The sequence below is a fragment of the Xyrauchen texanus genome, chromosome 26, assembly GCF_025860055.1.
Source record: "Xyrauchen texanus isolate HMW12.3.18 chromosome 26, RBS_HiC_50CHRs, whole genome shotgun sequence".
NCBI classification, from domain to species: Eukaryota; Metazoa; Chordata; class Actinopteri; order Cypriniformes; family Catostomidae; genus Xyrauchen; species Xyrauchen texanus.
In genome coordinates, this window is record NC_068301.1 from 10,242,775 (window position 1) to 10,263,344 (window position 20,570).

The 20,570-nt window shown below is 35.7% G+C and overlaps 2 protein-coding genes and 1 long non-coding RNA gene across 9 annotated transcripts in view; 1 reads left to right on the forward strand and 2 right to left on the reverse strand.

Moving 5' to 3' along the window:
• LOC127619605 (death-associated protein kinase 2-like) overlaps window positions 1–3,098 on the reverse strand; it is a 29,269-nt gene extending 26,171 nt beyond the window's left edge. The window contains exon 1 of the mRNA XM_052092505.1: window positions 2,984–3,098. The gene's annotated coding sequence lies outside the window, so the exon portion shown is untranslated. The remainder of the gene's footprint in view (window positions 1–2,983) is intronic.
• Window positions 887–15,477, forward strand: LOC127619608 (uncharacterized). 7 transcript variants are annotated; one of them, XR_007967579.1, is made up of 9 exons: window positions 887–902; window positions 5,999–6,113; window positions 6,996–8,522; window positions 8,687–8,777; window positions 10,044–10,318; window positions 10,440–10,717; window positions 13,703–14,027; window positions 14,276–14,427; window positions 14,512–15,476. It is a non-coding gene; the product is annotated as an uncharacterized LOC127619608 (long non-coding RNA). The 7 variants fall into 7 exon arrangements; XR_007967581.1 differs by having other exon boundaries at window positions 10,144–10,318; XR_007967578.1 differs by having other exon boundaries at window positions 888–902; window positions 6,996–7,183; window positions 8,347–8,777; window positions 14,512–15,464.
• Window positions 15,478–15,774: 297 nt separating this feature from the next.
• On the reverse strand, window positions 15,775–19,719 carry LOC127619606 (translocon-associated protein subunit beta). The gene is made up of 6 exons (XM_052092506.1): window positions 19,649–19,719; window positions 19,022–19,179; window positions 18,729–18,827; window positions 17,056–17,164; window positions 16,416–16,493; window positions 15,775–16,312 (listed from the first exon to the last, which is right to left on the reverse strand). The coding sequence occupies exons 2-6, from the start codon at window positions 19,177–19,179 to the stop codon at window positions 16,202–16,204; spliced, it is 555 nt and encodes a 184-aa protein (XP_051948466.1). The 5' UTR covers window positions 19,649–19,719; the 3' UTR covers window positions 15,775–16,201.
• Between the last annotated feature and the right edge of the window lie 851 nt (window positions 19,720–20,570).

Below are 20,570 nucleotides of genomic sequence, written 5' to 3' on the forward strand. Positions count from 1 at the left end.
AGGCTGCATTGATCAACAATTCTTTTCCAAAACAACACCCCACCCATTTCACTTCAGCTTCCAACAGTAACATGGCAGGAGAGCAGCAACTGAGCAGAACAATGGTGTTCGTTGCAATACAAAAACTGTCCTTTTGCTTCATTGGAGCAACAGCCACTCAACTGTGTCAAATTACAGACTCACATCTAGCAAAACTAGGCGGAACAATCTGTTTCTGCATGCATTTGGATAGTGTTTTGTATTAATTGTTTACATGTTTGTATCTCATTTAGTACAACCAATTTTACAGCAGTTTAGCTTAAGCTTAAAAAGTGGATTTAAACACATGAATATTCATATCTCTTTCAATGCAATACAGAAGAATATAAATACATGATGGATGGATGCATTTGTTTTGTAAATGTTGTGCATGCTGATATACTGCTGGATGCACCTTCTCTTCCCTCATCTCACGTCATCTACTTTATTGTGTAAACTTAACTAAGTGAAATGTGTCTGATAGCCTCGGGTTCAGGTGAGGGAATTCTGAAATTTGAGAAGTGCCTGCCTTCATTCCATTCTATCCAGGATGAAAGATAGAACTTCAAGAGCAATTTAAAAACTCAGAACTGCCTGCTGAATCTACTGTAGGATCAAATCTCTAACAATCATGAAGCTAAATTAACGATTTCATTCCTTATTTGGATCACAGTCCCCAGAGCCTCGGGTAATCCTCTGCATCAACATACAAATTAGAAAAACAACTAATTAATTTGAACTGGTGGCAATGAACAATTGAGAACAAAATGGACAAGGAGAAATGAATGCATCTGTGAGAATGGAAATTAGAAGCAATGTTGTTGTTTTTATCTACCTAATGAGCTTCAGGGAAACCCACCAAGCAAACAAAAGTAACCCACATGGTGAGTATTCAAACTCAACTTTACATTATGCAAAAGTTGTGAAATATTACAAACGATGGATATGTTTTTAAATTAGATTTAAATTGGAATTGTTATCGTTAAACTGTTTCAGTTTGCAATTAAGACATTGTTACAGGATAACTAAATACTAAAGACCAACAACTAAACTGCCTATCCAAAGTCAACATTTCATGGTCTACTATATAGCAGCAATCGGACCCTAGAGACTGAAAACTACAGTGTAAAGTGTCAAGCTTCTGTTGTGCTAAGGACAAAATTACACATCTAATCAGTAACACCTAGCTTTCAGTTGCTTAAGTGAATGTGCTGTAATCCAAACATGGACAAATGAAAACTTGTCTTTCTTGTCTTTTGAAAAACCTCAATTTGGAAGTAAGATTAGATCTAGCAGTCTACTCTTAGGGCCTGGGTAATAATACCTTTTATTTCTAATGTGCTTTTCTTGCACTCAAAGCGCTCACTACAAGATTGCATAAATACATAACATACAACAGCAACCACCATAACAACAAATAAAAAAAAAAACTAAATACACAAAAGGAAAGGCCTCTGAAAGAGAAAGCTCTTTCCCCATAGATTTAAGTTTGCAGGAGGGCTGCTGAAGTGCAAATGTATTGGTAGAACGAAGAGAACTGGAGGGAGTGTAGGACGCAACAAGACTGCAAAGATAGGTATGTGTGAACACAAGCAGTAGAGTTCTGAATATACTGAAGCCTATTTATGTTTTTTGCTGGTAGACCAGAAAAAAGGGTATTGCAGTAATCCAGCCTAGAGGTGATAAAGGCATAGATAAGCATTTCTGCATCAGCCAGAGAGAGGAAGGGCCTAAGTCAGGCAATATTTCTATGGTGATAAAAGGCTGTTTTGGAAATATTTTTAATGTGTGCAACAAATGTCAAATGTCAACAAAACACCAAAATGCTGCACTGTAGAGCCCTGATTATTATATTATAATAATTCACGAAATCTACTGTATCCTTACTGTGTAAATTAAATAGTAGTTGTCATTATTTGGGCTTATGGTGATTTCTAAAAAGGAGTTCAATGTATTATTTATAATAATCTCAATAAAAAATTGTTCCGCCAAGTAATATAGTGCATTTCTCTGAACCACTTTATAGGTGTCTTTATGATGTATACTTTTTAAGTACATACATGTTGTTGCAAGTACCTGCATTTCATTACATCTGAACACTGTTAACCTTACCCCTAACCCTAAACATAACCCGACCCAATACCTAGTCCATAACACTTCCCTACCTACCCCTACTCCTAAACCCGTACCTCAACCTCAATAGCAGCAACTGTGAATTTTTTGAGAATTCTGCAGAATAAGTTGTAACACAATAAATACATTCTATTGTATGCATTTTAATGTTAGTACATAGTAGTTAAAGACACCTAATATAAAGTGGGACCATGCATTTTTCTAACTATAGACTGTTTGAGGTTGTTAACAGCATGCAGGAATTGCATTAATACAGAATGTACTATTCCAGGTGTGCATTTATAGTAATTTTACAATGGCTTTGAATGCGGGTCATATATATATAGTTATTTTTACTGGAAAATAAGACAAAAAATGATATATAGCTATACAATTATTATTGTTATTTTTGCATGCTGGGCAATTTTCTTCGCGCGCTCAATTTCGCTTTGATCAGTAATCAAAATACATAAGCACGATAACTCATAATATACATACATAACATATACAAGCATGTTAAATGTCTCTTGTCAACTCTGTTCTCATCATACACTAAAAGCGACTGAAACCTGCTTGTGGAAACTTGTCCATGCCTCATTCTGGCGCGTCGTGTGTATTTAGTATTCCACTGCGACCCAAACCGCACTTTACGTAACTATTACAGTAAAACCATGAAAAACCCCTCACGATCACCACGACACAACGATACAATAATGACAGGTCGATTTCCTTTTAGGACAACTTCTCCCATACGCTGCGACATATGGCCTAATATAAAAAAAAAATTAATGACCCAGAATAGTCTATTCCAATGAAGTTCCTCGGATCCCCACGGTTGATTTATGTAACGTACCTGGCAGGGATGAACAAGCCGTCTAAGCCGTCATGAATCCTGCGTAATATCTGCTGTACGGGTGGCGTTACCTCTGGACCTCCGCTCACTGCTGACACGCACTTGCTGAAATGAGGAAACGCTGGTTTTGACCATGTCAGTGCAGTGCACGCCTCCTGTGAACAAGAAGAGGGGGGTTGGATGTATCATAGGTAACACTCTGCAGCTCCATAAGACCACTGGAATTCACGGTTGAGAGATTTATGCTTGGAATGATTCATTCATGCAGCAAAACTTAAAGGTGAACGTATTGGTTGGCTTTGGGAGTATTGGTTAAGATGACAGTTGCATTGCAGACAAAGGTGTGAGAGCAGACAGGTCAAATAGGTGGACAGTAGTTTCTATCTTAACCAACACATTTTTGAAAACAGGCTTTTTTTATCAGATGGAAAGGTACGCAAACCTGATTTTCTCCGCATACATAGATACAATGTATGAAATGACTAAAATAGATCCAGTCCATAGCATGCCAAATCTAATGTGTTTATGCCATCTAGTGAATGTATTGTGTAAATGTCCTGTATGCCATTTTATTCAAAATCACACATTAAACTGTTATGAAATTAAATATGTAGGTTTTAACGTTTTAACTTTAAGAGTTCATAAAAACAAGAGTATAAAAAGAAACATATTTACATAGAAACTCAGTAACCAAATTCAAGGTCCAAAATTTTTAGTATTTTGTATTTTAATACAAAATAAAAATAGTATTACATTGAAATTACAACAGAAATGTGTTTTTTACTTAGAGGGCATTATAATATAGGCCTAAGTGAAAGATAAAAATAGAGAAACAAAAGAAGATCAAGAGTGAAGTAGGGAGACCTTCTTATTACATTGATGTGAAAAAGTATTTGTCCCCATCCTGATTTCTTCTGTTTTCGTGTATTTCTCCAACTAAATTGTTTCAAAAATTCAAACAAAATCTAACATAAAACAAGGGAATCTGAGTGAACACAAAATACAGTTTTTAAATTATAATGTTATTTATTGAAGCAAAAAAGTTATCCAATACCAACTGGGCCTGTGTGAAAAAGTATTTGCCCCCTTAGTTACTAAAAACCCAAATCTATGAAACTGCATTCATATTGGAGTTCAGTTGGACTCAGAGGTAAAAATGTCATAAAAATGTTGGGGGGGACAATAAACATAACAATTCTCAAGAGCAATTTTTTGAAGTGGACACCAAGGGTTTTTTTGTTGTTGCCCCATTTGCATTTGTATTATTTTATTTCTTAAACAATTATTTTAAGAATATATCATTATATTATTTACAATACAAATATTTTAATGATATTTTGGGGGGGGGGGACCCATAACATTTGAACTGTTATGGGTCCCGTTACATCTGGTGTAAATCAAACACAGAATTCGACTAAAAGAACATCATACCTACGGTCAAGCATGGTGGTGGTAGTGTGATGGTGTGGGGATGCTTTGCTGCTTCAGTGCCGGGACGACTTGCAATAATTGAGGGAAACATGAATTCTGCATTCAAGACAATGATCTGAATGGCTCTGGTTGTGGAGTGGCCTAGTCAAAGTCCTGACTTGAACCCGATTGAGATGCTGTGGCAGGACCTTAAATGGCAGTTCATGCTCGAAAACCCTCCCATATGGCTAAACTAAAGCATTTCTGCAAAGAAGAGTGCACACAATTCTACCACAGCGTTGTGAAAAACTGATCTCCAGTTATTGGAAGCATTTGGTTGCAGTTGTTGCTGCTAAATGTGGCACAACCAGCAATTACGGTTAAGGGGGCAGTTCGTTTTTCACATGGGTGATATAGGTTTTGGATAACTTTTTTGCTTCAATAAAAAATATTTTAAAACTGTATTTTGTGTTTACTCAGGTTGCCTTTGATTTATATTATATCTTGTTTGAAGATCTAAAACTGTTTATTATGAAAAACACACAAAAATAGAAGACATCAGGAAGGGGCATATACTTTTCACAGCACTGTGTGTATATATATATATATATATATATATATATATATATATATATATATATATATATATAATTTGTATATTAGAAGGAGTTGTGGCATTTCTCCTAAATAAAGAAATTCGTTTGTAGATGTTGAACACAGTTGAGCAATACCTACTCTTGCTATTTCTACACTTCTTTTGTCATCAATCTTTATTTTCCACACCTCTTTTTATTTTCTCATCCTGTGGTCACATGGCCCAACTACCTTTTTTTTTTTTACCAACAACATTCAAAGCTTAAATATTGCACAAGTAGGTCTACATAGATAAAAACCAGCCTTAACATATTCCATTTTGTGTTGAAGAGGGGAAATCTTCCAAAATAAACGAGTAGGAGTTTCTGATAGATTGTTTGACATTAACTACCTTAAAAACTTTGTTGAAATACTAAACTTCTGAAGTACTTATGATTGAAATTGCTTTGTTTTAATACTATCTTCTATTTTGAATACATGAATGGAAATTAAATTCATTTAGCAACTTATGATATTAATATATTTCTTTCAAGAATTTGCTTACCCTTACTTAATCAAATTTGAGAACTTAATTTGAACTGAATTGATTATTTTGTTTCTTTCATTCAGATTAATCAGCTTCATTCTGCCAAACATAATTTAGTTGAATTCAGACAAATCAAAGTACTATAGTAGTTTTAACTCAACCTAATTAAGTTAATCAAACTAAATTATCTAATGTTCAATTTAATTGATAGCAGTTGCTTATATACTGTAGCTTTTTAATGTTTTTTAGTTCAACACTGTGTAAATGTATAGTGGTTCACATGATAAAAAAAGCTGTTTTGCAGTTCTTGGCAGCACTTGGAAATGAGTGCAGTTTGTCCAGTTGTTTATATGTGTTTAAGCTCAGTTAGGATGTTTCAGCTGATGTCTGATGACTGATGAGAAATCTTCACACAATCACAAAGATTCGATTCATAACTAATTCTGATTCTGTGACCTTTTCCACTTTCTCTCTTTTTCTCTAAGTCACAACGCACATATTTAAACAGGATAAGGCAGATACAGTCAAGAGCTGACAGGAAGAGGAAGCATTTTTACGTCCTGAATTTCAGCATGGACTTTGACTACAAAAAGATTACAGGTTAGCTTTCTATCTTTTCTTGAACACCACTGAACGTCTTTTGAATTTTCATAATGATCATTTCCATGATGTTTTTAAGATGCTGTGCTTCCTCTTTACAGTACACCCAGAACGTTTTATTTAGCCTTAAATATCTTTGATATTACAACATTTATACAGTTTAAACACAAAACCATGTTTAATGGAAATATGGTGTTTTTACTGTGTTGTATTGTGTTTTACAGTTTAGTTAGTATAGGTTATTCACAGAGTATGATTTTTACCATTTATATTACAAGAGATTGTTTGCAGGTAGATCTATTAATTAAAATGTTGATTGCTTGTTTTTCAGAATGACAATAGAAATCTATTATTTATATGATAACCTACTCTTCATTTTCCCAAACTTAATATCTGACACTGATTTTCACTGAATGGTTAAAAAATAATATTAAACATTTTCTCACATACCCTATCAACAAGATAATGAAAGACAGTATTAGTGTTACGTATTGTGCCGAATATGATTACAGTGTTGATTTTGGTTGAATGTTCGTGATGCTCGCTGATGTACTTGTGGATAAAGTGACATTTCCGTTTTCAATGTGTTATTTGAAGCCTTTCACTGGTTTGCTGTTAGGTACATCTGAACTTCTCAGTCGTGGGATAGTGATATGATATATAGATTTTAGTATCTAATATTAAAAGTTAATATGTATTTAATGGTGAACTCAGTTGAAAGACAATTAACTGTCAATCTACTTTTTTGTAGGCTTTAGGCTTTCTCAATAAATGATTTCCATCTTTAATCTATTAGTGTTAGGTTTCTATAGTGTCTGGTTTAACAATCAAACTGCAGTCACTTAGCCTGTTGGGCATTTAGTGTATTTTGTTTCTGTGCAGATGCTGAATCTCGACAGAGAGAGTGAATGAGGTCTCTTCCAGTCCATCAACCAAGAACAATGCCCCGTCCATCTATTGCTCCAGAGCAACCTGCAACAAAGAGACCTCCAGTTAAAACCTGGCGCACCATAAAAGGTTGCCCGACGCCACAGCAATTAAATAACCAGGGCCAGCAGAAGGAAAATGAGGTAACACTTTCAAGTAATAGATATTATGATACAAGTACTGCCAAAAGGTTTGGAAAGACCCTATTCTAAGAAATATATCTTAAGAAATAAACATATTTCAATTACTGTAAATAATACAATGTAAAAACTGCTTTATCAGGTCTCTTAAAAATGTACTTCCTATGATAACATTTAAAATGAACTAGTTTTAAGTTATGTACGTAATATGACTGAATCAATCTGAATATAGATTACATCAATGAAAGCAATTTAGACATTCTTTAAGGAACTACTGCACATTTGCAAACCGTGAGACCTCAAATATATTATTCATCTGTAAAGATGTTCATATAGTTAAGAAAATACATACAATTCCCAAATAATTTTAGCTATTTTGGTAAAATTGCTTATCTCATTTTAAAAAGGATGCACACTGAATATAAAAAAAAGTCCTAATGTCCTTAAAGACAAAATATGAATACATATTTTACCTCAATACAAAATAAAACACTATCTGCAGTTCTGCTATTCAACATTATTTCTAAAAAGCCTTTTGAAGCAAAGCAAGAAGCAAGAATGTCAGTACAGAAACGTCAAGGTCTACACTGACAAAACTTTCAATTGAGTAAAGAATGTGCAACGAGTATTTTATACATAGATTTAACCTTTGATCAGGCATCCACATACACATAAATAGCCCCAAATAATAGCTGCTGAGTGTAGCCGGTTAGACTTTATATGATGTTTAACATGTGTTGTGTGCTTGGGTATTGTTGTGGACATGATCGCTTCTTTAACTACAAAGTGAGCCACCCAAATTAACATTTGCACATCAGAACAATGCACACATGTTACATGGGCTTTTGAAGCTTGTAAATGCCCCCACCATTTACATTTGAAATATTTTATCTCAAAGCATCCATCTTTAGGTCTATTTCTATGTTTGCAAACAATGCAAAATGTTTTTTGCATTATATAAGTTTATAGCTGTAAGTATGTGCATTATGATGGTACAATATATTAACATAGGATAAGTATTGGCATGAAAACATTTGACGTCTTGAATTTTTCTAATGCATTAATTACATACTGTAGATTAAATACAGATTATATAGCAAATACACTTTTGAAATATGTTTCACATGTTTCATCTAAATGACAAATTTGGATAATCTATTTTTAAGATGACAGTGAAGCGAATGGCTCCTTTTCTTGTTTTGGGCTCTGAGGGGCTCCTGGACCCCCTGACTCCATCTCTGCATGCTAATACTCTTCTGTGGTTTGAAAGAACAGAGCTGCCTCCACTGCAAACACCCAGACACCTTCTTCCCTGCTGGCTCCATGGTTTTGCTACATGCAGGTTACACCCACAACTAAATGTTCTATAAAACATGACACAAAAACAGATGCACTTGCAAGGCTGCACACATACAGATGTGAAATAGTGTCATGCAAGCAAGGCATTCATAATATTCTGTTCTTTCAAGTTCTTCCAAATCCTGTCTTTCTGTCACCCTTTCTCAGGGAAGCAGAGCAGCTGCTGTAGGATAAGCCACAAGGCTCTATCCTGTTGAGGATAAAGTAAATCCAAGATTGGCTTAGTGCTCTCTTACAGGTATTTTCACACATACATTAACCCCCAAAAAAGTATTTGGACTTTTAAAGGAATAGCTCACCCCAAAATGAACATTCTGTCATCATTTACTCACCTCGATGTCGTTACAAACCCGTATGAGTTTCTTTCTTCCTTGGTAAACAAAAGATGTTTGTCAGACTGACAGCCGCAGTACACTGCAATGAAAACTATATTTTATTCCTGAGTATTTTTATCTTGAGGTGTCCAGGGTGTCCCCCGCCTTTCGCCCAATGTTAGCTGGGATAGGCTCCAGCCCCCCGCGACCCTGTACACAGGATAAGCGGTTGACGATGGATGGATGGATGGTATTTTTATCTTGTTTTCCAATAACAACATCAAAATATTCTTTGAAAATTAACAATTGTAAATTTGCTTTTTTTTCTAATTTTGTCATTTTCAGATAAATCTAACAGTGTTTAGTTACATTTATAGTTATAACAATAAATAAATAAAAAAGTTTGCCAATGTTTATTAAAAGGGAAAGCTATTTTATTTTCTTGTGCCATTGGCAGAGCTTTTATCTTTCCTGTTTTAAGCATAAACCACACTAAATTTAGTGTGATTTCTCTGAAAACAAGACATAATACTGTATCTTATGTCGCTTCTCAAGTAAATGTTTCTTGTTTTGAGGATGTTTCGATAATTTTACAGGAATTTTTTTTTTTTTAGTTTAAACATTTACTGAGTGCCATCTGCAAAGCATGCTGGAACTTTTTTTTTTTTTTTTTTACTTCTAACCAAATGGACCCAAAGTAACTTTTAGTGGATGAGAGACCAGGAAGAGTCCAAATACTTTTTGTTCCAATTTTAAACCATATATCTATTTTTTTGTATCATTTAAAACCTAACAAACCTTTTTTTTTTTTTTTTGGTTGTGGAGGAAATAATTTGTTGACGTGTGCTTTGGGTACCTTTCTTTAAATATTGGTTTGACAAACCAAGCAATAATATTAACAACATTTTAAGGATGGCTTAAAGGGATACTTCACCCAAAACATTTTAATTCTGTCATCATTTACTCACATTGACTTTCTTCTGCTGAACACAAACAAATATTTTTAAAAGAATATCTAAAAATTTCAATGCAAGTGAATGGTAGCCAGAAATCTGAAGGTCCAAAAAGTAGATAAAAGCAGCATAAACGTTTTCCAGTGGTTCAAACCATATATTCAAAAACAATGATATGTGTGGACAAGACACAGATCAATATATATTTTTTAATTGTACATTTATATGTTTTCTTAGAATCTGTGCCCAAATTATTTTTGGGGCCACTGCACCTATTTGAACATGTACATGTGGAACAACTTACTTACACTAAATAACAAATACTCTCAAACTCCAGAGGAGAGGATAGGTGTCATCACTTCATCATTTAAGAGGAGAGTGGAGCATCTAGTGGTGTGTATCTCATTGCTGGAGAAAACAGCCGCCATCGAAGCCTGGTAGACTTAATCAACTATTATACTCATAATACTGTGGGGCCCTTTAATGAGGTGTTGACCTTGCCTTGTGTGCAGGTACACACACACATATTCTTCTTTTGTGTAACTTCATCTTTTTGATATAAGAGCATACTCATGACCACATTACTTTTTCAAACCTTCTAATTTCTTATCCTGTCAATTTCTTGCTGTTTAGCATAATGGTGGCTATGAAGAAATTGAAAGGTTGGGAGTGAAGGACGGAAGCGGAAGGAAATGGAAAAGAGATAAATCAAGATGCACAAACCAGACAACCCATGGCCATGGGTCAGGCTGTTCTAGATCCATTATCATCAAACTCCTCCAGTCAGATCACCTCTGCTAGAGAAGAGTGTGTGCAGTATGAAGCAGTGAGACTTACTTAAAAAAAAAAAGAAGACTTACTCGCTGCCAGAGTGCAAGCATGGACCTGAAACAGCACCTTCTAGCCTAGAAGTGAGTAATTATAGATGAAGAAAGACAATCTCAGATTTTTCATTACTGGTGCGTAAAGGTGCTGTTACACGCCTTTTTTACATGGAAATGTATGCAAAAAAAAATTCCTACTCCCTGAAAGATATTAACAAAATAAGTGTCATGAGATATCTTACTAGTCTCTGTGACAGCCAGGGGTGGATTATGACTAGTAAGGGCCCCGAGGCCAATTTTCATTTAGGCCACCGGGCCAGTTATCATTTAGATTTAATGATCTTTTAATGATGAGACCAACGCAATATATTTTCATTTATTTATTTAAGTCTCTTTTAATATCCGTTCTGTTATTTACAGTCAGATTAATTCAAACACATAGCTCCGATGTGGTAAAGAAACTTAACAGGCACTGTTCTTAAAGAGACAGCACTATTTTAGCGTTTATTATACATATTCATTTAAACTCAATGTAAATATTGTAAGTACTACAAATTATGCATACAAAATATAAAAATAAAAACAATTAAATAAATACAAGCATGTAACAAAATGTGTAAACATGCATATATTTAAGGGGGCAGTAATACATTATGAAATATTTTAACTTCATCAAACACTTCAAATATTGCAGAATTTCAAAAATAGGCTCTTACAGCATATATGCATGGGTTTGGTGAAACTCAGCAAAGAGTTCAGGCAGTTCTGGCTTGTGCTGCCATATCTTTTCTAACTCATCAGCGTTACATTCAGAAGTGATCATCCCTATACCCTATTTATACCCTATTTAAAACTATTTAAAACTTTAAGAGATGGTTTTGTCAAACCAACATATGGGCACAGCCCATAATTCACCTATGGTGACAGCTCTAGACTCTGTAAACTGCAAACAAAAATGTGTCTGCAGGCCACAGTTTCTGACGCTTTCAACCTGTCAATCATTTTGCGAGTTCTCATAGTATTTTAGTTGCAGCAAATTATTGAGACTTAAAGACATTTTTATGCCATATTGCTCATGACAGTTGTCAGCAGAGTTGTCAGCTGAGTGTGCTGTTTTGCTGCTGCTGTTTTTAACAACCATTTCTGCACATTGTTGTCTCAACGAAGCTCATTTGGTATCTTTGGAGTGCTGGGTTTTGGAAAGAGGGGAGTGGCTAATTCAATGGCTCAGTAGAACAGCTAAAATTGCTTATGGCACCTCTAAAGAAGTAGTTCACCCAGAAATGAAAAATAATTACCATTAATGATAATTACTTTGGCTGAATTTGATAAAATAACATGGGGAACAAAGGGACTGATCATGCAACTCATGCATCCTTTTACAAGTCGTCTGAAGGCATACAATTAATTTGTATGGTGAACAGAACACAATTTAAAGGGGTCATGACATGTTTTTTTTTATTGTATTATTATGTTCCCTTAGGTGCAATTATAGTATTAATATATTTTTTTTTTAAGAAAAACTTTTAAAATCTAGTGATTTATGACCTTTTCCCACCCTGTTTCTCATCCTCTGATTCAAACAGTCTGTTTTGGGGGCGTTTTCCATTTAAGACTTCAGTGTTAACGCCCACTGTTATGATTGGCTAACGTCAGTGCCTATGTATCAATTATTGACGCCCCCAGCCAGAACAATATGCTAGTAAACTAAGTAAAAACACTGTGATTATTCATAATGAATGAAATTGCGCTTTAAAAAGTAGTTTAAAGTTTAAAATAGATTACTTACAGTTTGCGTCGTCGTTGTTCCCAGAATAGTCGGCACGGACTTATCTTTGAGCAACAGTTTTCTGGCAAAGAAAGCATCATATTGAGATTTGTTCTCAAAACAGTCATCCTTAAAATGTACAGAACAAACGCTTAAGTTAACACTGCCGTGACTGGAACGTCCGCAAAAAATAAACTGAATCCATTTTTCCCTGACGCCTGGATCTTTCGGCAGCTTATTCAGAGGTTTTGTTTGACCACAGCCAGGAACAGCACATCTGTGTGGCATCGTAATTTTCCTGTGCACAAGTAGTCTCTGTCAGAGCTCGCTGTCCATCGACTGAACACTTGTGAGGCGACGGCGATACTGAAATGAGCGTAGTTGTCTTGGCGCTTAAAGCGTAGTTATCTTGTGCTGGAGGCGGTCATATGCAAACGCTGTTACGTCACTTCTAACCGACACGTCACTTCTAACCATGAATCCAGAACGAGCTGTATTTTGAGCTTGATTAAATAAATGATTCGTTTAGAATGGGGAGGACGTCTTAAAATATTAAACTTGCAGGACGTTTTAATGATACAAAGACCTCTTATATACCAAAAGATCAAGGCAAATTTGGTTTCTCATGTCATGACCCCTTTAAGTCAATATTCACTCTCAAATCAAAGGTAAATTAAGTAAAACATTGTGAATTTAATATGGTGGCTACATCGACAACATCTAACCTCACTGGTTCTTTTGTATATTGTGACTAAATGTCATGGCATCATTGCGCAATAAACATTTTTGAGTGAACTATTCCTTTAAGATGAGTATCAGCGAAACGGGAGACAAAATCCCATACACTTACATTGAAGTAGGGACCTAAGCGATATCTATAACTATAAATAAAAGAATATCATAGAGAATTGGGGTAATCTCTTTTGACTTGGGCAAGTAAGCATCTACCTAGCAATACCATAGCAACCACCCAGAACACCTTAGCAATTGCATAGCAATGTCCTGGCTACCACCTTCAACACCATAACATCATGGCAGCAAATTTTGCACGGGAGAGCCCTAAATGCATTTTCTTCAGAAAATGAACAAATCTGGAACAAAACAAAAACAATTGCATTTGTACAAATTTGATATTGACTTGTGCCATCTTTTCCTTGTTAATGATAAATGTATGGGATGTGTTGAGGAGTAAGATAGAAAAGGAGTTTATCATTGGTTTGTGTGACTCTTTTATTGTAACTTGTTAAATGTGAAAGTTATTCTATAGCTAAAAGGACACACAATACTCTCTTGTTTACCACTAGAATGGCAATTCTGAACAACCCATCAATCTGAGTTTAACAGGGGATCAAGCTCCAACCACAGATGTCCCATATGCCAGAGTCAACAAACCTCCCAGAGCTGTGTCAGAAAATATCCCCAACGTCAATGACCATTCTGACCTTCAGATGGCAACAGCATCATCTACCCATCCAAGTTTCCCAAGCTTTGACATGATGGCAGCAGATCACATATATTGGAAGCTGGAACCCATGCACACTTATGAGGAGACTCCACATACACGCAGTCGTACTGAGGATATTGACTGTTATGCCGCGGGTTGGAGAAGGCAGGCAGCAGGGGATGCAGGTAAGAGATGATTAACATCAATAAGATAGGAACTAGAGGTAATTTGTTAAGCTGGTTTTGTCTGAACATTATTAATATTAACAATGAATATTTGTGGTTTGAAGCTATTGATTTAGCATGTATTGGTTTAAAGTGTATGAAAAAGAGTTGCATACTCAGTATAATTAAATGCAGAAATGATATATTGTTGTATATAATGTATGTTGTATATCAATAGCAATATTTGTACCCATGTGACATTTCTTTAGCAAATCAACCAAAACATCATCTATAATCAGAGGTGAACATCAGGGGTGCCCAAGATGGCCATTCTGAATCAGCAAGACCCGGACCTATCCTTCCTTTTAGACCACCTCCAAGATCTGCACTTGGTCCCTTAAGACCAGAGAGTGCTGGGCAGGTATATTTCCTTGAGATAATTTCATGTAGCCTATGTTCAAATGTTAAAAGATGATACTTAAGAATAAGAAACATTTCTTTACAGAGTTTTGTCATGTCCTCATTGATGGTTCAGCCGCAACACTCTGGTTTCCAGCATTCAGAGCACTCACCTCTGCAGATTTCCTCCAGATCTATTTACGAGCAGATTCCAGCAAGACCAACCAGCTCTAGACCAAATCAGCTCCCACCCAACCCAAAATGCTGACCTCAAGATTGTTTACACCTCTCAATTCCCATAACTACAGCAATAATGTGCATAAGCAATCAGCACCAAGAACTTGTATGATTGTAGGTTTGTAAATATTGATCCCCACCATGGAATAGTCCTAGGCATCAGCTTCAAGGGGTCATCTATTTAAATAAAATCTGAAAACATATGTTCTTGTAAAATCCTTCACAGCAGAGACATAATTACACTGCAAATCAATGTTTGACATTGCAATGTTCTCACTATTTTGAATTTAGCCAATCAATGGCTTTTGTTTTTTGCTTTATCACCCTACTGCCATACTAGATGTGTAGGACATTCATTCTTCTGCTGAACATGAAGACTTTTAGAAGAATATCTCAGCTCTGTTGGTCCTTAATGAAGTGAATGCAAGTGAATAATGACCATACCTTTGAAGCTATAAAAATCCCATAAAGGCAGCATAAATGTAATCCATACATCTCCAGTGGTTTAATCCATGTCTTCTGAAGCAATATGATTGGTGTGGGTGAGAAAGTTCAATATTCAAGTCCTTTTTCACCATAAATATCCACTTTCAGTGTGAAATATATCCAATATTTCAACCTTGTTGCCATGACGTCACAACGCCAGTAAAACCTGTAAGCAATTTTAGCACACAAAAATGTGTCTACACTTTGGAAATGGTGTGTATTTTAATGTTTATGGACTGGCCCCATTCACTTCCATTGTAATGGCCTTACTGTAACTGTGACTTTTTGCTTAAGTCGAAATTATCTTCTGTAGTAATCAACATTATGCTATAAAAGTGGTAAATTGAGTTTAACTTGCATTGAACCCAGAAAATTCCTTTAATGGATTAAATTGGATTGCATTGCCCGGAACATTTTAAACAGCCCAATTATAGATATGTTCAAGTGAGGTGCTAGACCGTAACCTAATAAGCTTTGTCAGTAGTTTGGTCATTAAATTCAATGATATTCCACTAAAATGACTATCCATTATAGAAAATAAGAAACCTCATAATCACTACATGGATAAAAAAATGTCTCCGTTCAAAAAGGAGCAGACTGATGAAAGCATATCTCAGACAGCCAACACAATGAGGCACAACATACAGCATCTTTGTAAAATCCTCTGTTTAATTCCACAAACTAGCCCCACACAAATCATGAAAGGCTACACATTCCTTTTTAGGTTCAACAGGCATTTAGGCTTCAGAAAATCCTTACAAAACTGAGGTGGTGCACCTGAGTCACCCTGGCATGGCAACATTAAGTTCATAGGCAGTCGATGCCATTCTCGAGTCTCTTACTTATAATGCTTCAGTCCCCAGTTCCCTCAAACAAAATTAAGAAGATAAAGACAGGTCATCTATCAACATTGTTTAAAAACAGATTCAATCATTGATCAATTTACCCCCAATATGGGTAATTATTTATCCAAAAACAACATCCTCAACCCATCCCTCCCACCACAATTCAAATACCCCCCAGACCATTTACTCTTATGATGCCTGATCCGTTTTGTCCTGTTAATCTATATCTCAGTTCTTCTTTGTTTTCGATGAGTCATACTTTCTCTTGCTAGAGTACCACAGGAGCAGAGGAATGCCAATAGAGGGTAGGGTCATAACTCCAAAAGCAGCCCAGTCCAGCTATGACAGACAGAAATTACACATCATCATAACAAAGTCTGCAATAAATCGAAGACCATTTTACTCAATGTTCCCTATTAAAGCATTGCTGAGAGTTACTTACGTAATGTGGAGAAAAGCGTCTGTCAAACTCTCTCTGGGCAAGAATGCCTCCCTGACCAGGTGCACTTGTGTAACCAACCTGAGAGATGCAAAAATGAGACCGACTTAGCTAAACGGTAATACACCCTGATCGCAATAATCTAAAATTCGACAATGTTATGAGTAATAACTCAATGTGTAGATGCCATAAATTAATATGCTTAGTATTTAAATTTTGATGGACTATTAAAAGACCTAAATATACCAAAGACTCTTTAATTATTGCAGTATTTTACTACACAAACAAGGAATCATACCACTGGACAATACATGCATTATCATCAGGTGAATCCTAATTTATTCTTAACTAAAAACTTTGTCATAATCAGAATAAAGCAAATGGTCAGATTTTTGCAGAACATTATTATTGCATTAAAAATGCCCAAAGATGCAAACAAAATGCACCAATGACTTTGGCTGGGTCAAGTGTATTGGACTGAATTAGAAAACTATATCATGATCCAGATAATGTGTACATCCGCAACCCAAGGCATTTTCCTTTCAGGGCAAACTGAGGCACTGAAACTAAGCCCAAACCTTCCACCTCTACAGAAATTGTATTTTCTCGATGTACATTAAAGGCATTGTAGGACTCTACTCACCACAACCGGTCCACCCTCCTGGGCCAGGTAGCTAACAGAAGCAGATGTGAAGTTGAAGTAACCAGCTTTCAGTGGCCGCAGAACCACTGTGTGAGAAACATTACTGGCACTGTGGAAGAGTTAGGGAGCATAACCTACTAATGGACAGAAGTAAATAAAGGGTCCAGACTGAGTGAAACAGAATTAATGACGTTAAATTTAATCAGAAAGAAAAATCACAAAGTGCTAATTGAGTGACTGATTAGAGATTACTTGTTTAAAAGATGACGAGCATGACTCTGGACTTTAAACCACCTAAAAAATTCCATGATGCAAATTAGAGAAGCATGTGTTTTAAATGAATTTTGATCACATCTTGAAGGTTATAATCCTAAATTAAGTTAACCTGTTGATACTCACCCCCTTTTTGAGCACAAACCATGAAAATGACATACATGAAATTAAATGGTATTATTTACTGGACACATTTGTAGTATATTTTGAATTCAGACACTTTGGGCTTTATTTCCCAAGTTTCAGAATTAATATATGTTGTTATTATTTAAAGTTAGAGAAGCTGAAGTTTATAGTAATGGAAATATTTTGTGCTGAACATGTTTTTATAATCTAAAAAAAAAAAACATTAATAAACACACCAAGACAACCCAGAAATACAATGTTCTCAAAGCCACAAGTCTAAAGAAGTTATGTTTCAAATTTGAAGATGATCTAACAAAAAATGAGGTTCCTGCAAGCTTTTTTCTCTGTAAAATCGCTGGAAGCATACAGAGTAAAATGAAGGCTCCGCCTTTCAAGACGACACAAAATCTGACTGCACTGCTCGGCTATTATGAATAAAACTTATTTAAAATATACTTTGGAGACAGGCTTATTTTATTTATGAGACTCTAATATATAAGATAATATACAGTTTTACAACATGAATGCTGATCAGATTGCATAGTTTGTTGAAGAAGGATGACGAAGGATAATTCTTTCAGGTGAGATCTCATGTAAACAATGGAGAATATATCAATATTTCTCAGATTTATCACTTTTATGGACAAAAAGTGCTATTGGATGTTTTTCAATGAACCCAAGTGTGGCGAACTGGATTCATGTGGCGATCGCATTTTCATAACAAAGGTATGAATGGTGGAGGTGGCCTAGTGGGCTAAAGCACAGAAATGGTAAGCAGAAGGTTGCCGGTTTGATCCCCAGAGCCGCCACCATTGTGTCCTTGAGCAAGACACTTAACTCCAGTTGCTCCGAGGGGATTGTCCCTGTAATAAGTGCACTGTAAGTCGCTTTGGATAAAAGCATCTGCAAAATGCATAAATGTTAAAGTCCTGTTTTGATATTTTCATATGTTTTCATTTGTACTCCTGGCACAAATAACTAAATTGCTGTTTCTGGAGCATTGTTCTGAACATCAATGTTCAACCCTTGGACCTTTGAAAAAATGTATAATTTGTTAACATTACATTTTATAGACGGTAAATTATAGATTAATGTAAGCAGAGTGACGTCACTACCGCGTGCAGGGGAATTGCGTATCAACAGGTTAAGAAGCATGTTTTAGTTATTATGAATGTCCAATGAAAAATTAACAAAGAGATAAACTTAAATGAACAGTTTAACTTAAATGGAGTTTACTACGGTTGAGTGTTATGGAAAGACCAGAAAAAGGATACGGTGCAATACGGTCCCATTTCACATTGAGCATTCCTGAGACAATGCCGAAATCTTCAGGGGGGAAGGAGTCATCGGACAGATCGACCTCCAGGGCAGCACTTGAGAGAGCAGGAAAAGAGAGGATGAAAAGATAAATACAACAGTGAACTAGAATGGGCATGCTCTCATTTGCTGCCAACTGCATGATTTGTTCAAACTTAACCTAAAAGCCTTTCCCTGCTGAGAACAATAGTTGTATACATACAAACAAATGAAGAAAGAGGGAAGGAAGGGGGGTGGGGAGAGACAATACCTGGAGCCCACATTGTAAATGTTGTACTGCAAAGTAAGATCTCGTCCCTCAACAGCGTAACGGTTCAATAGGGACTTGGAGGCCAACAGACGAGCCCCTTCTTCTCCTGCCACAAGACCCACCACAGCAACCAGAGCAAATATACAGAGTACCCTCATCTGTGGAAAGGCAGGGGACATTTAAAACACGCACAAAGATGACAAACTGTGCACAGTACCTATCTGAGGAAATTATCATTATAATTATAGGACAAAACATTACAGAAAATAACAAAAGTATAATACATTCAATTCAATCCATTTAAGAATGCTTAAGTGTACATCGAATTTCATCGAAAGTGAATTATTGACTTCGAGCAGCAGTATTATATTGAATACAGTTAACTGCGCTAGGATTATCAGGCGTGTACAAATGACAATTCTAATAAGTACAACATTTCTATTAAAATAATCACACAATGTACCTAACTGTGATTACGTGTCCTTTGCAATCGTGTTAGATTCAACTATTCTGATCAGTCGCGCCAACAACTTGATTACACACAAACAGAGACTACAATGAGATTTGAATGTAATATTATCAGCAGTTATTTATTTTATGGAATGAAATGTTGAGCAGCTACGTTACCTTCGTCCGATTGATTCAGTCCTCAAATTATGAAGACAGCACAACGCATGCGCAGATGGTTTCAGTCTTACGCTAGCACCTAGCACGACGTGTCCCGTGTGAGTGCAGCAACCACATGATGTTATAGCGCCCCCTTTTGGTTCGGGATACATTGTAACCTTCTTCTTTAGGTTTTATGGCGGGTTGCGAACCAACTTAGTTGGTTCATACCGCCACCTTCTGTGATGGAGTGTAAAGATAATGAAATCTATATTTCTCCCTATTCCTATATCCTATATTTTAATCCACTGCTCCTAATAAATCTCATTATTGCATTAATTTGTTTCCCCACATTTAGACCATAATTTAAGATATTGCTTATTATGAATTCTTGACTTCCTAAGGTTTGTATTTCTTCCTTAAGACTCCTTTCTCTTTCATATGCAGGACATACCACCAACACATGCTCTACTTTCTCTATTGCACAAACCTCACATAAACGTGTATTATGTTTCACTCTAATGTGTAATGTATAGTTAAGATTGGACTGTCCTGTTCTTAGATGTGTGAATATAACCTTTTCCAGTCTACTTATGTTATGAATGATTTTACTTTTTTTAATGCTCCTCTGTATCTTATAATAATGTCATATACCAAATACTTCCAATACTTACATGCTTCCAATACCAAATGTTTCCCTTCTGACCTGCTAAGTGAAATATTTATACTTGGATCATCTTTCCTTAATGACTTTTTAGCCATTTTGTCTGCTTCTTCATTGCCTTGAATTCCCACATGTGCTGGCACCCACTTGAAATTAATTATTATTCCTATCTGTTTTAGACTGTATAATGTAATTACAATTTCTATTAAAATGTCACTTCTATTTGTTTGATTTGTTTGTAAACTCATAGGTACCACCATTGAGTCAGAACATATTATT